The sequence below is a fragment of the Lupinus angustifolius genome, chromosome LG11, assembly GCF_001865875.1.
Source record: "Lupinus angustifolius cultivar Tanjil chromosome LG11, LupAngTanjil_v1.0, whole genome shotgun sequence".
Lineage (NCBI taxonomy): Eukaryota > Viridiplantae > Streptophyta > Magnoliopsida > Fabales > Fabaceae > Lupinus > Lupinus angustifolius.
This window is the reverse complement of record NC_032019.1, coordinates 11,809,653-11,826,276: the sequence shown is the minus strand read 5'-3', so window position 1 is coordinate 11,826,276 and position 16,624 is coordinate 11,809,653. Positions and strand designations below refer to the sequence as shown.

Below are 16,624 nucleotides of genomic sequence, written 5' to 3'. Positions count from 1 at the left end.
GACCAAGCGGGATTCTAATGGTAATGTGGAGAGGTATAAGGCACGTCTTGTAGCTAAGGGTTTTACTCAGAAGGAAGGGATTGACTATAAAGAGACTTTCTCTCCAGTTTCATCGAAAGACTCTCTTAGGACAATCATGGCTCTTGTAGCACATTATGATTTGGAGCTTCATCAGATGGATGTCAAAACAACTTTTCTCAATGGAAACATTGATGAAAGGATTGACTATAAAGAGACAGATCTTGGGGTATTCTTGGATTATCACAAAAGAGTTCTATATAGAAAAGGTACTTAAAAGATATGGCATGCACGACTGTAAAGTAATGGATACTCCAGTTGCTAATGGAGATAAATTAAAGGTATGGCATGCAGGACTGTAAAGTAATGGATACTCCAGTTGCTAAGGGAGACAAATTTAGTCTCAATCAGTGCCCTAAAGGAAATCTGGAAATTCAGGAAATGCAAAAGATCCCTTATGCATCAGCTGTAGGGAGTCTTATGTATGCTCAAGTATGTACGCGTCCGGATATAGTGTTCATAGTTGGGGTTTTAGGCAGATATATGAGTAATCCAGGAATGGACCATTGGAAAGGAGCCAAAAGGGTCATGAAGTACTTAAAGGAACAAAAGACTATATGCACACATATAGGAGATCAGACCAATTAGAGATCATTGGGTATTCTGACTCCGATTTTGCGGGATGCCAAGATAGTAGACGATCTACTTCGGGCTATGTTTTTCTGTTAGCTGGTGGTGCGATTTCTTGGCGTTCTGAACCTTGTAGCTTCATCCACCATGGCAGCAGAGTATATAGCATGTTATGAGGCATCACTTCAGTCATCATGGTTGAGAAATTTTGTCACTGGGCTGCGGATTGTGGAAAGGATTGAAAGACCACTAAAGTTATACTGTGACAATAAATCAGCCGTGTTGTTCTCCAACAACAATAGGAGTTCGGCAAAGTCGAAACACATCGACATTAAGTTCCTAGTTGTTAAGGAGAAGGTACAAAGTGGACAGCTTTCCATAGAACACTTAGGCACTAACTCCATGATTGCGGATCCTCTTACAAAGGCTATCACACCCAAGGTATTTCATGAGCATACTGCTCACATGGTTGTTCTACAGTGTGAGGATTCTTTGGTTTAGTGGGAGTTAGAAAATGCACACTTTTGTTTTGTTCTATGTAATTTCAGTATTATGTATGAATACTTTGTATTCAAACTTCAGTTGATTAATCATTTAGATTGGTATTCTGGCATTATACTTTGTACAATAAGGTTTTCTGTTATAGTTAAGGATCTCACTAAAGTTAAGTAGGACCAGTTGAAAATTGACATGTACAGATCATATTCATGTAATTTTCATGCTACACATTTCATGATGTATCTATGTCATTTAGTTGTGTCAATGTTGGTGATCATTGTTGAATTAGCCATGATTGATATGTCGAAGTTCACTGTGATTCGATATGGAGACAAGACTAATGGACATGATAATTTGGGTATGCCTATGTCATAATGACAATATTTAAGCGCGCATTAAAGATAACACGTATGGAGAATCATATTGTGATTTTTAGTAGATCTCTAATTCAATTTTATACTTGGAGTGCTATTATTATTGTTGTTTTGTTAGATTGGATTTTAGTGGATCTCTTTTGAACCATGTAATATTTTTATCATCTCATTTTCGAGAATTGTATATTTATTTTTTCCTATTTGTAATTTTTGTTCTTTTTAATAAAATTTTCACTTAACAAAAAAAATAACTATTTTAACAATAGTCTCAAACACGTGTAGACAAAGATGTGAGCACTCAAGCTTTTCTGCATGAGTATGCTTATCAATAAATAAATTGTTTTCAAATAATGTTGTACTCTATTTCTTACAGCCCTAAATAAATCTATAGCATCTACCTTTGTCATTAAAAATATTGTCCCATGCCTTAAAAAAAATTGTGTCATGTTGATGTTAATTTTTTTGCAAAAGTACCTGATCATGTTTGTCTTTCCCTTTTCATGCATCTTGGCTTTCTATTGTTGGAATTTCTGACAATTTATGGGTCACAAATATAATTCTATAATTGTGTTATGGCCATTATGTAATTAGCCAAAATATAAAATGATCTTAAGTAATTAATTTGGTGGCTAAGGGCATATGTGTCATGAAATAATATAAGTGTAGTTACCTTCGGACAATTTCTGATTTGATGAAAGGTCTGAATCAGAATTATTGCAACTAAAGTAGTAACCACTACGAGGTTACTTTTATGGGTTAAGGTCCCCATTTGTAGAGCAACATGTTTTCAGGGTGTAAGGTTGAAGAGAATAAGGTAGGATGAGAATAGTGTTATCCATAATGAGATAACACTATCCACTCGTCCATAAGGCACATAAGGCATAATGCAACAAAAAGTCTCCTCATTACTTGAACAACACACTCAAGAAACTAAGGCACATTCTCTCATTCCCCTCTAGAGAGAAACTAAGGAAAACCATTCGGCGCTCTATCATCTGGAAGATCATCGCACCCTCATACCTTCGAGATTCCGGAAATGGCTCAACAATGTATGTTCTTCACCATGAACTCATTTGAGGTTTCTTCGGTCTGGACCATGGTTGTTTGATTTGGGTTTATGTATGTGCATAAACATTAGATTATGGGAACAAAACCATAGTTATAAGGACTTCCGTGTTTAACCTATGGATTTCGGATGGAGTAATTTCTCCAACAATTGTAGCTAAAAACTAAAAAAAACTTAAAGCTATATAGCTAGTTGATCAAATTGGAATTGTTAATAAATTTTAGCTACACAATTAGCTAAACTTAGTTAAACAACTTAAAAAGACATGTCATATTACATGACATTTGGGGTTGTTGTAAAAATTGTCAATTTGTGAAAAGATTATGAAGCAAAAATGGGAGATGAATTCTTGAAAAAAGTTAGAAGTTTTGAAAAGTTTCTTACACTGAATTTCTATAAGTTACTTTTCAAAAGTTACAATGTCCTTTTTTTCAAAAGCTATATTATCTTCACCAACAAGTGGATATTTCAAGTGGTAATGCTTGTCCTCTCTAGATCATATTTTATGTTTGAGTTTTTCATATGGAGAAAATTCACATTGAAAGAGCTACTACACCCATGTTAATAATATGAATATTCTTGGTTCGTACAATATTGGGTTCCTTTTTTTTCATTTATCCGAAAAACTTTTTAAGCCATTTGATGGAGCCAATATCTCACCAAGTAATAATGGTTCTAGGATTTCAACCCACAAAATAATGATTCTATGACATGAACCTACCAAGTAATGGTTCCAACCCCAAACTTTACATAATTCTTCATCAAAACTACAATTTGTCTCTACCCACATATCAACATCATTATGGTTGAAAACAATAGATAGAAGTGATTGAATGATATAAGACCTAATTAAATTTTCAGATCAATTAAAAATGTTAAATATTTAACTTCTATGAGCAACATTTATTAGAAAAACAATCACATAATCTGAAGAAGATCAATTCCTCAAGTATCCAATCGTTGATTAAACAAAAAGACAAATCTTAAGTTGCATTTTATTTAAAATTCTTAATAAAAAAAGACAAGATAAACAAAATCTATGATCACCTTGGAGGGCAACGACACACACAACACTTACACTAAGTAAGGGTTTTTACTTGTTTTCCATTTCCTCTATCCAAAACCCTTAAATGGCCGAAACCCTATGAATCTCTCTTCAACCCAAACCCCAAACCTCTCCAACTTCTCTCCTTCAATGGCATTATCCTCTGCTCTCAAATTCTCTTCATTCCTCAGACTCTCACCTTTCCCCTTCCACCCCACCCTCCTCTCCTGCCTCCGCCGCACCTCTCCGGACCTCCGATTCCTCTCCTCCGCCTCCTCATCCCGCCGCCCCCTCAAGACTGTCCAGGCCAAACGCCGGGATGAGGCTGCTGCTGCTGCGGCGGAAGACGGGAACGGGAGTGTGGTGGTGAAAGATAGTAATAGGAATGAAGGGGGAAGGGTTGTGGTAACTGAGCTTCATAAAGAAGCTACTGAAGCTTATATGGCGTATGCTATGTCTGTGTTGCTTGGTCGTGCTTTACCTGATGTTCGTGATGGGTTGAAGCCTGTGCATAGAAGGATTCTGTTAGTATTATTATAATAATGTGTGTTGAGATTTTTATGTTGTTGATGAATTAGTGAAGTGAAGTTTTTTTTAAGTCATTTTTTGTTGGATTTTTGCTTCATTCCTTTGTTTTTGACTTAATCCAGAAATTGGGTAGGCTACAAAACTTGATTTTTCCTTTGTATTTTCTTTTACAAAAATCATGCACAGGTGAGTCTTGCTATAAACTGTTTAGGACCTCTTTTGTATGGTTTTTTTGTAACGTGCTTTTTAAATTTAAAAAGAATCACTTCTAGCATGTTTGTTTTATTGGGCTTTACTAAAAAAATGGAAGCTACAAAAAGTCTGGTGAATGTTTTGTTGGCAAGCTGGTGTAAAAATGCCTCCAAGTTTGAAAGCCTTCCTAGATCCTAAACTCAAAATTACTTCTTAATTACATAATGACTATACAACAAAGCTCAACTTTTTAGTTACACAAATGGTTCTTGTTATGAACAATTGAAAAAAAGGAAATTAATCTGAGTTTAATATAAGGAAGAACTTTGTTGTAAAACGTCTTTCTACTTATACCCATGTGTAATTATGCCGGGGCATGGTATCAAATTGGTGTATTGCATTCATGTATCCTTTGTTATGTTTGAAGTTGCTTTATCGTGACTAAATTTATGTTTGAATTATTGGTTGTCGCCATTTTGCTATCTGTGAAGCTTTTTTTTAGCATAAATGAAATTCAAGATTTTCATTGACATTGGCCTTGACTACTTATGTTATTAAAAGCATTTTGGTCCGCATTGGTCCATGAACTGTAATAATGTTTGCATTACTGCATGTTTTGTTTAAACTTCCCATTCCTTATTTCATTCACTATATGAAGTTTCTGTGATGGTCATTGTAGTTTGTTGAACAGCTATAACAAAATCTAGGGTAATGCTATTGGCACTCATAATTGTTCATTCACATTCTGTACTAATTACTTCCAACAGTAATTTTCTAACTTACCATCAATTAGATGTATATAGATAAAATATGTTAATAATTGCTTATATGATACAGATTTATTTAGTTGATAAAAACTTACAAAATTGTAATTAGAAGTTTTTAGTGTGGATTAGATGTTTGGGAGTCTTAATTTCCACCCTATACAAAACAATTTACTGTCTAAAGACAAATTTCAAATTTATGATTGGCTAAATTTTGACTATTCTTTTTGAGATGTGATCACAAAGGAATCTAATATTTTGAACACAGATTTGCAATGCATGAGCTCGGCCTCTCGTCAAAAAAGCCATTCAAGAAATGTGCAAGAGTTGTTGGAGAGGTTAATATCTACCGATGCACAGATGTTAAATTCTTAATATAAATCAAGCATGTGTTACATTCATCTAGAAGTATGTTTGGACCGTGTATTACCCATTGTCATCTTATTGTTTGATATGCTACTATATGATGCTTTTATTTTAGGTATTGGGAAAATTCCACCCTCATGGAGACTCCGCTGTGTATGACTCCTTAGTGCGAATGGCACAGGTAATATGTTTCTGGCATTTTATTTTCTTTTGTCCTTCATCTTAATAGATATATTCTCTAAAGTACTATCATACTTTGTAGTTGAATATGTATCTTCTTCCCTAATTATTTCTTTATCTTTGTTTTCCCCGTAATTACTATTATAATACATATAGTATTATATACCTATCTATATACACTTGGAAAGTTTGGTTTTGCTTTATTACACCATGTTCAATGAATTTGGATAATAGTAAGGAGGATGAAATATTTGGAAGTATGTCCTGTTTGCTATACCTTGGTGTCAATGTTTTGGAGAATGGAGATGAATGCTATGTAGTCTGTATTTTCCCCCCTTGACTTGCTTGTTGTCACGGCTGTTTTCTTGGCTGTGCTCACATGTCATCTCTTTCAAGGAATCTATGTAGTAGATATGCAAAGTTGTTTGATAACTGTCTTGTACTGATGTCTAACGTTTTTTTGCTACACAGAACCTCCCCCACCCATATTATAATTCTCTATTTCAAGGATTCTCTTTGGTAGATACACAAAGTTACTCAAGAGCACTCTTGTACTAATTATGTCTTAAGGCTTTTTGGCACACTCACCCACCACCCCTAGTCAAATCATCTATGAAGGTGGTAGTGGATTATATATATGCCTAAGTTGTGAAGGGTAAGTAAGTTATCTTGAGATAGGGAAGAAATGAAATCCAGATTAGAGAATTGTTAAGGAAGTAGAGCTTTCAGATACATCAGCAGGAATCCCTTAAAGTTATTATGCAGAAAGAACTATTCTGTTGCATAGTAACCATTTAGAAAAATACAATTTGTTTGATAAGTCTACTATTCCTTTCTCGAAAGTTGGACCATATCAGTTTAACTATTATACACTGTCACATGATTTTTGCCCTCCTTTCTAACAGACTCAAAATTTAACTAAATACCTAAATTTAATGGGCAGCCTCACTTCTCCACATTGCTATCAATGAAACTCAGCCATGCTTTGATGTTCTGCTCATGAACTTTCTAGAGGTGTTTCTTTGTTAGACATTTAGAGAGTTGACATGCTGTGTTACATGATTCAAAATCCTAGGCTCTGGCCCTATGTTTTCTTTGTTGTTTTCTTGAGAGATTTGCCTTCCTCTCATTCTTCGATCTTTTTTCTTCTTCCTTAATAATTTTACTTTTCTGTCAAAAAAGTGTACTTCTTTTTGCTGAACATGTTGATTTTGGATCTAATTATATGGGAGACATGCTTGTGGCATTTTGGCATTATATAACCTTGTTGATAAATGTACCTCTTTTTGGGTATTCCAGTGAATGAGAATAGGTAAGTGTCCCTTCACAGTGCCATTTTCTGTTATTATCTTTGTTTCTTTTGAAGGAATAGATTTCTCCTCATATTTTGGAAACATATGGCATTCATGTAGGTCGAAGCAAGATGTAGTATATGGACTGTTAGTTTAACAAGAGCCACATAAATCCTACCCTAGGGGTGAAAATTATAGATTATATCATACCATAGGATAGGATTAGGAATGAATGCATTAGAAAGAAAGTTGTAGGAACTCTTATTATACAAAAGATGGTATGTTAGGTGGTTTGGGCATGTGAGGAGGTAGCATGCAGAAGCCCCAGTAATGAGGTTAGCCAAATTTCTAGAGGCAGAGGTTGGCCAAGAGAAACCACAGATGAAACAAATAAGAATTTAGAGATCAAATTGTTGCCAATGGACATGATTTATGACATCGTTTGAACCGTGTAGTTGGGCTCACCTAGTCGGATTAAGACTTGATTGTTATTGTAGTATATTTCAGTACTTGATATAGTAACATGCATTTACTGTTTTGAAATGATATTGTATGGATTTTCTCTTACACTCTCATTCTTTTCTATTTTTGCCATTATGATTTACATATTATTTTTTTCCCTATTTCTTTCAGGATTTCTCCTTACGTTGTCCCTTAATCCAAGGTCATGGGAATTTTGGGTCAATTGATGCAGACCCTCCTGCTGCCATGCGTTACACAGAGTGCAAACTGGATGTATGTGTTTTATAATTGTTTACTCTTTGAATCTAAATTATAATTGTCTAATTGCATCATGTTCATTTTTTATTCATGCCAAGGTTTTGATGTCGTTGAACAAATGTTTTTTTAATCTATGTCTGTTGTTACTTGCTACAAATTTTAAATATTTCTAACTTCAAATGTCAAGCTTCAATTTTTTTGTTGTTGATAAAAGCCAGACTTGAAGTTTTTTATTTATTAGATCAGTTTCGTTAGCAAAAGTGCGAGAAAGACAAGGGGATTCATAATCATGTGGCTCTTGATATTTGAAAATTTAAAATCATTTCTTCCTTGTTGATCTGAAGTCGGAAGTATCTAGTCTTTAGAAACCACTCCTGGATATCTTTTAGCAGCCAAAAAAATGGTCATAACTGGGTCTTGCTGACTTAACCAGGAACTTCCAGCAAATATGATGTTTCTGGCTTAAAAAACATGAAAGTTGGTTGCTATCTCTAATATTTCAAAGTGATGTATTTGAAGTGGTTCATTGCATTTGTTTTAGTTGATTGTGCTTTGTAAAATTGTATTGATGAGTTGATATGGCAGTAGGGTGTATTATCTGAAGCTTTTTGTTGTTAACAAATGACTGTCATTAAAATTTGCAGGGACTAACATGAAATTTTACCAATCTAAAGTAGTTGTTTAGTGTTGTCTTCCATGTTTATTGGACTTTAACTTATTGGCAGATCATTTGAAAGATGCTATTTTGTTGTCTGAATTTGCAGGAATTGACTGAAGCAATGTTGTTAGCAGATCTTGAACAAGATACAGTCAGTCACTGCTGTTCTTTTGCCCCATGGTTTTTTGTTTTTTCTGATTTAATAGAACATCAATTACCAAAAACGTTTAACATATACTTTTCCCTTGGTTGCAGGTTGATTTTGTTCCGAATTTTGATAATTCACAGAAAGAACCATCGCTTCTACCTGCTCGTCTTCCTAACTTACTGTTGAACGGTTCTTCTGGGATTGCGGTGATTTTGGGTTCCTTTTACATATTTGGAACAAATGCTGATGCTTATTGACAACCAATGAAATCATGCATCTTTGATAGAACTATCCCTATCAATCTTCTCATGTAAATTGTTCAATATTTATCTTCATCAGGTTGGCATGGCGACTAATATTCCTCCACATAATCTTGGGGAGTTAGTAGATGTGCTCTGTGTGTTGATACACAATCCAGAAGCCACTGTGAGTGCCAACTCTTGAGTCTCTATATTGTATTGAAAAATAATTGAATCTAGTTTTCCATTGGATGTTGGAAATTCTGTGCTTATAGCCGGCTTATGAATTCTTGTTGCTTCTATGGTTGAGGCCTACTTAAATTAGATTATTAAGCATTTCAATTTCTTAAATTTTCATATATTCACTTTTATGAGATTTTCATTGGATAAATCCTTTATAGATCGTATAATTCAAAACACATGAAAGTCGTTTTATTATTAATCACTCACTGTTTTACTTATAGGTGCAAGAATTGCTTGAATACATGCCTGGACCTGACTTTCCAACAGGAGGGTTGATTATGGGAAATCTTGGGTGAGTTTATTCATATGATTTTAACTGCAAAAGATGTTTGAGAGGATCCCTTTTATGTATATTTGACAAAAAAAATTGATAATCATTTTATGTTTTTATAGTGGCTAACATTTTTATTCTCTGCATCACAATACAGTGAATACACTCTGAAAATGTTGTTTAAAGTGTTCCTTTTTAATTGACTGTGGCAATTACAATAAGTACTTTGTCTGTGACAACATCAAGAGACAAGGGGTATATTTTTGGTTACAGTATATGGGTTGTTGATATGATTCATAATATGTTGTTATTAAAAAGATTCACAATAAGTTATTTGCACCTTCCTCTGTTGCACTATTTAAATTGAGCATTGTTGATCTCTAAATATCAATTGAGAATTTAATATAATAACTAAAATTGAATAAGTCTTGAAGAAAAGCTGGCTAGTTGTTATAGAAGATTGTGAAAATTGAAATCTGTGTGACCTTGTTTTTTCACGTGCAAAGATTTTATTCTCTGCGTAATTGAATGATCAATTTGCTACTTTTATCAAATATTCTTACTATATTATTTTTTCTTTTCATTTTACTTTGTGTCCATTTGAAAGTTTTGTACTATGTAATGTGTGATTTGATATGTGTTCATTTTTCTTAAGGATTTTAGATGCATACCGTACTGGTCGAGGACGTGTTATTGTCAGAGGGAAAACTGATATTGAATTGCTTGATTCTAAGACAAAACGAAATGCAATAATCATTAAAGAGGTAGCATTCCAGATTCTCTTAGATTCTGACATTAGAAATACTTGCTTTATTTTCTTCAGAAATTTGATAAGATATTTCTTTCTATGATTGGAATAGATTCCTTACCAGACGAACAAAGCATCTTTAGTTGAGAAGATTGCAGAACATGTAGAAAGCAAGGTATCAGTATTACCATGTTCAATACTATCCTAAAAGTAATTGTAAACATTTTAGAACTTTAGATTTGTTTTATTGAAATTGCACATTAGTCACTTTATTATTCGGAAAATAAGATTTTTTTAGAGATAGAGTTGAGTATGTTATATATTACAGACAATCTTAATTGTGGCCTTTTTTCCAAGTTTACATAGTTGGGCAACTGTGTTTTAGTTTCCTGGGCATGTAATTTCCTATTGGATATTTTGGATATGTTCTCTTGTCCTAGTAACTGGTGACCGTATCCATTCTTTTGACTATTCCTATGTTTTTAGCGTATTTCTTCTATCTTTATACTTTAGAGAGTTCGCTCTTGTATACTTCTAAGTTCTAATATTCTTGGTTTCTCCACCTTGTTGGCTTTAAACATTGGTCAAACTATGTTTTTTTGGGTTTATAACTATGTACTTCTATTTGATGTTAACTAATTCAAGTTTCACACATTTCTCTTTTATTTGTGAGCTCAACATTTTCCATTAGTCCTTTTCCCCACTGCATTCCTTTTGTTCTTTCCACTTTGGTTTATGTTGAAAGCTATATCTAATTGCTGTTATTGTCTTCAATTTGTGATGCGAAACCATCACTGTAGCCTTCTCTGAACTCTGACTTGTCTTTGAAGTTGGGGGATGATTCTTGTGTTAATGTTTTTGGTGATGGTTGGGTTGGTACCATCCCACCTTTGGCGACTTTAACAAGACCTTTTATCTTTCCTCTTTGTGTAATGCCCTTGTTTGTCAGTTCTACTCTCAACATATATTCCACTAGGGACCTCCATTTTTTCAGAAATTTGCATGATAGAGGTTAATGAGCTACAAACTCTTTTGGTTTTGATTGATTCCATTCATCACTCTTCTTTTCTCGACTCTAGAACACCAGCCCTTGATTCTATTTTACCCTTTTCAGTTTGTGACTATTTCTCATAATACAAATAGTTTTCTATTGGAAAAACCTGTTTGGAAATCCAAGGATCACATGATTGTTAAAGCTTTTGTCTGGACTGCCGTTCTTAATAGGGTTAATGTCAATGACATGCTCCAGAAGCGCAAACCTCTGACCACTTTGTATCCCAGTATTTGCGTAATGCGTGGTTCAGATTCCAAAATCAGGCCTCACTGTTTTTACTTTGTTCGGATGCAAAAGTAATTTAGTATTGATTGTTTGGGATCTTTGAAAAGTTGTTGGTCTGCCATATGGGCTTGCATACTCTTCTCCTTACCTACTTTAGAGGTTTTGGCACATGTTATGTTGCCAAAATTCATGAGGCTGCTTTGTTTTTGCCATTCTGCAGTTTATTTGGTCGGAAAGGAGCATAGCATCCCTTTTAGTATTATGCACAAAGATTTTTAGTGGCATTTCTTTGGTATATATGCAGAGGGACTGACATAGTGACATGCTTTGTTGTTTGGCTCTATTCCTTCAGTTTAAGAGTATTTCTTATCCTTTTCTAGTATTCTTCTCTCTAAAAGTGATTATTGCATTTGTATTCATACGGTAAAATAGTTGTTCTTTTCATAGAAGTTTCTACAATTTTTTTAATGCTATTTGTGTTCAAAGCTTATCCAGATGAATCCATAATTGGAAAAGCAGAAAGTTCGTAGGTTTTGTTCTTGAACTCATGTCTCGTGAACACTCGCACAAAAATACCACACTCTGGTTCAAGTTTTATTTATCTTTTTAATTAAATCCTAATCTTTACCTTTACTTTTTTCTCTCTGTTGTTTGGGGTGGGTATTATACGGAAAACCTTTGTTGAATATCCAGTTGGCATGTATAATGTATAACCTAATTTTGTTATATTTTTTATGTTACAGAGTTTAGATGGGATAAGTGATATCCGGGATGAGAGTGATCGTACTGGAATGCGTGTAGTCATTGAGGTAAAATTCATAAACATGGCCCTGCTACTACAGTTTGTTATCTGAAGGTCACAAAAAAATTGAGAAAAGGGAAAAAAGAGACTATTGAGTACTAGATAATGAGTAATTTCATCCACTTTGCAGCTGAAGCGGGGATCTGATCCATTGATTGTTTTGAATAATCTTTATCGCTTAACATCTCTTCAATCTACTTTTAGCTGCAACATGGTGGGGTAAGTAGGCTCTAATTTTTACTTATATCTTTTGAAGTAAGCTATCAAAAAAACCCTGATCACTGTGCTACCTTGAACCTTCTGATGGTTTGTTGAATTGTTTCCTCCATATGCATGATATATATTTTGATAGATAATATTAGGAAGGATTTGGACAATTGTATGGCTATAGACATGATTTATGATCAAACATTTTGGTGCTGTTTGGTCCATCTTGCTGATTCCACCTAGTGGATAAAAGGCTAGGCTGTATAAATTTTTATTATAGATTTGCATTTTGAAGATTTACTCTTGTCGATTCTTATATCATTTTCTATAGATTGAGTTTTTTGCAACTAATGATTTGTAAGTATTGTTTTTTATCATTTTTGTTAGTTGTCATTTTATAAATAAGACACGTTCTTATCTTGGAAAAAGTAAAGCAGGGAATAAGCATCCTAAATGGGCATGGCAAGCATGGAATATTTCAAGAACTTACTAGTAGCAATTCTTATAAAAAACAAGCTTAGAATGTAAGCACAACTGTCCGGGGCATTGGAGAGGCCTTGGGAGGGAGAAGTGGCACTGCAGCTATATACAGAGAGAGCATAAAGGAAAGGACGGTAATAAGTGAGGGAGGAAAATACCAAGTAGGAAAATGAGGGAGAGACCAGGCCTCTTGATAGCATTGGATTTCTTTATTTAATATCTCATTTCATGTTTTCCATCACAATTTCCATCTTTCTGATAATGATATCTCATTGATATCATCAATAGAAGAGATATGCTAAATATGCTGTTTTTTCTTGATCTTCTTTTCTGTTTCTATCAGTTTTGTGTCAGTTTGATGCTTCTTTCTCCATGATTATTTGATTATACTTTATCTGTATAATATGTCTTAATTTGGGCATATCTTTTGTATAATTTCTTTGTAGCATCCTTAATGGACAACCTAAACAAATGGGGTTGAAAGAATTGCTACAGGTGAGTATTGGTTGGCCTTATAAGTCTACTGTGTTTCCCCATCTTTCTATTGTTAATTTGAATGAACAGTTCTTTGTATGTCCTTCCAGCATAGCTTAACGTTGATTTGTTTGTCATGATTTGTTGATATTCTTTAATAACTTTGTCTATATGAAATACATAGATATATTCATGTACACAGTCAGAAATATGTGTTGGATTTTGGTTTTCTTTTCAATTTGTTTTAAACCGAGCCAGTTTTTGATAGAGCTCAATGAAATCAATTAATCCTTACAGCCAACCACACCTAACAATGAGGACTCAAGTGTTACTGCTTTGGGATTACGGTCTTAGCATTGAGCCGCAACCAATTGCAATCTACAGCTCTCATAATGTAGTTTCTATGTGCTTTGCTTGTGCATCTAGGGCTATATAGCCTGTAGGTTGAACCACATTAAATTCCATGTCTATTTTCTCTTATAATTGTTCTCTGTTTGGAACTTGGTTACAACAAACTAGTACTGAATCACTCTCATCTGGGTGCAATCTAGATTTTATTGAAGTCTTTGTCAAGAAAGTATGATGTGGACAAATTAAATTGAAAACGAGTTTTAGGCTGTTGAGAATCGAACTTAAGTATTCGTAACCATTAAAGGAAGGTGGTCGATTAATTTCCAAGAGATGACCAAAGTTTAAAAGGAATCATTAAAGTAAAAAGCCTAGTGTTATATTTATAAGCATTGCTGGTAGTGTATTGCTGGAGATGGCCAATAGGCAATTAGATAATGGTATGCTAGATGCATCTTGCCATTGCAATAAACCTCAGCTAAAGCTTTCCATGATCTTCCTAAACAAATTCTCAACAGTTTTAAAAGAAAGCAATCATGTAATGGTCAGGGCCTGAAGCTTTATCCTTGTCCAAACACCAAAGAGCTCCTTGAATTTCTTCTTATTAGAGATGTAGAACAGAAAGAGAGTGAGCCTCGGCGCAATGGTAAGGTTGTTTGCCTTGTGACCTAGCGGTCATGAGTTCAAATCCTGGAAACATCCTCTTCGCTTGTGAGTGTAAGACTGCGTACGTCCACCCTCCCCCGACCCCACTAGGTGAGAGCCTCATGCATTGGGCTGTCCTTTTTTAGAGATGTAGAACCGAAGTTAGTTATAGAGTCAGCTTAGATTTAAAACAGTTGTACTTTTTCATTGCAACTGTACTGTAACAGTACCGACAGTGCAGTACAGTGTAATACATGTGTACTACACTATATATACCTATTCCTTATTGTAATCATGTAATCATTCTCTCTTGATATCAATAACAAAAACAAATTTTAGCTCCCTCTATCTCTCTCTTTCTATTTTTATTCATTTTACACCTCTTCTTTAAATGGCCTCTCTAGTTGACAAGCCCTTTTTAATGTTAGATCTTCTATGAGTGCTCTGTGAGTTTTCCTACATAAGCTTTAGGTTTGGTCCATTTGGCTCATGAGAAATGAAGTGAGGTTCTCAGGTAAGGAACTAAGCTATATGCAACTTCTGGACATGATGCAATAAGATTGTGGAGATGGTTTTGTGAAAATAAAGGAGTTTAGTATTTTGTCCTATGTTAATGGACCAAGGTCTGCAATCTCTTAGTATTTTGTTCTAGGTCCAATCTTTGTATTGGGTTGATCCCTTAATGATAATTCTTTTGCTTAGTGAACAAACTCTAAGTAGATAAGCTGTAGATACTAGTAATTTCCCCTGCAATCAGACCTAGATTATATAAATTTGGCTACTACATTCAATCTCCACACTTTCTCTCTTTCTGCTTCCGGGAGCAACATTTCTTTTATTGATGTTAGCTCACTGTGTGGTGCTTTTGTTTTGCAAGTTGGATTGTGCAATTTTTTTCTTGGTTTAATATTCAACTTCATTTCAGGCATTCATAGACTTCAGATGCTCAGTTGTTGAGAGGCGTGCAAGATATAAACTTTCACATGCCCAAGAGAGAAGACATATTGTCGAGGTACATCACAATTACTGTAAAATCTATTTGTACTATGTATGTTTGTCTTGTCTTGTGCATATAGCATAAAACTTTCACATACACACATATATATATAATTATATATTTTTGTGTTTTTTCATTTGTGTAGGGGTTATAGTCAAAAGTATATTTGTATTTTTGTGTCTGAGTTACTGTTATTATGAAAGGGATAGTAGAATAAACCAATGTAACATCAACCATATATTTTTTTGTGTGCTTACTTGTCTTGGTTATCTACATATATTATGTAGGTAGTAATTGTCATATTGTAGTTGATAAGAGTTAGCTCCTTGGAGTCCTTTAACTCACAATTCTAATGTATCATGACATATGGAGAGTACTTGATCTTGTGAGTAACAAAATTATTGTTGCAAGCCTTACATTTATAAATGCTAGATGTTTTCATGCGTGTTCATTTACAGTCGAATGTGTTATTGGCTTATTGTCTTCTCTCATAATGACCCATTATTTATTTGCATACATGTGCAAAGCCATTGACAATGTTAAGTTTCTTGTTTTTCATTCTAAAATTTGAGAAAACAACTTTGAATACTTGGAACATCACGGGTTGAAAATAGTGAATTTTGCATGTGGAGATCTTGGGTTTGTTTTTTGTATAGTATCTTGCAAATATTTTTTTAGAAGATGCTGATAGGGTTAGAAAGAGTAAGCCTATAATTACAAATGTATATAGAAGAGGAAAGAGGAAAGTTTGGCTAAATGAATAAGCAAAACTCCTTCTTTGCCTTAGGTAGTTATTTCGGTTAGGCTTTAAAGGCTATAAATAGATGGGTGGTTGAGTAGTTAGTTAGTTAGAGAATTAATCATTTCTGATTTAGGAAATCAGAGTAACCTCTAGGATTCAGGAATCCTAGTTCATGTTCATCATCTTCTTGTAACTACTTTCTTCTATCAATAATAAACTTCATAGAACCCTTACAGAATCCTATTGATTCTGTGTTAAGGGTAATTCTTTTTCCTATCATCTTCTAATTTCTAATTCTTAGATACCAGTGTCTAACAGATGCTTATTTGCTATGTCGATTGGAGATTGCGATGATCGTTACTATCAACTTGGAATGCTGTTATGTTACGTGCTTGGTGACATAATTGTTTATTTAACTTATCCTTGGTGATCTGCATGTGCCTTATTTTTTATGATTTCTCTTGTGGATTTGTCAAGGAGATTAGAGAATGTTGGAACTAGGGGAAGCCAGAATGAACAAGACAGAGGAGTTGCTTGCTGCCATTGCTGAGAAATTAGGGATTTCACAAAAGGGGGCCTCGAATGATGAGGTTGGTGAGAATGGTGAAGAGGTTGACAGTAGGAGGAACTTACGAGGGGGAGATCGTTGGCGTAAACTGGAAATTCCTGT

At 34.3% G+C, this 16,624-nt stretch overlaps 1 protein-coding gene across 1 annotated transcript; it reads left to right on the top strand.

Annotated features, from left to right (window-relative positions):
• On the top strand, positions 3,638-15,227 carry LOC109361164 (DNA gyrase subunit A, chloroplastic/mitochondrial; the record flags this gene model as incomplete). The annotated part of the gene is given in 14 exon segments (XM_019606514.1): positions 3,638-4,155; positions 5,384-5,453; positions 5,597-5,662; positions 7,587-7,688; positions 8,438-8,482; positions 8,587-8,685; positions 8,819-8,905; positions 9,183-9,253; positions 9,888-9,996; positions 10,093-10,155; positions 12,003-12,068; positions 12,192-12,280; positions 13,195-13,243; positions 15,141-15,227. Coding segments are annotated over 14 exon segments (1,428 nt in total), but the record flags the coding sequence as incomplete, so codon positions are not given.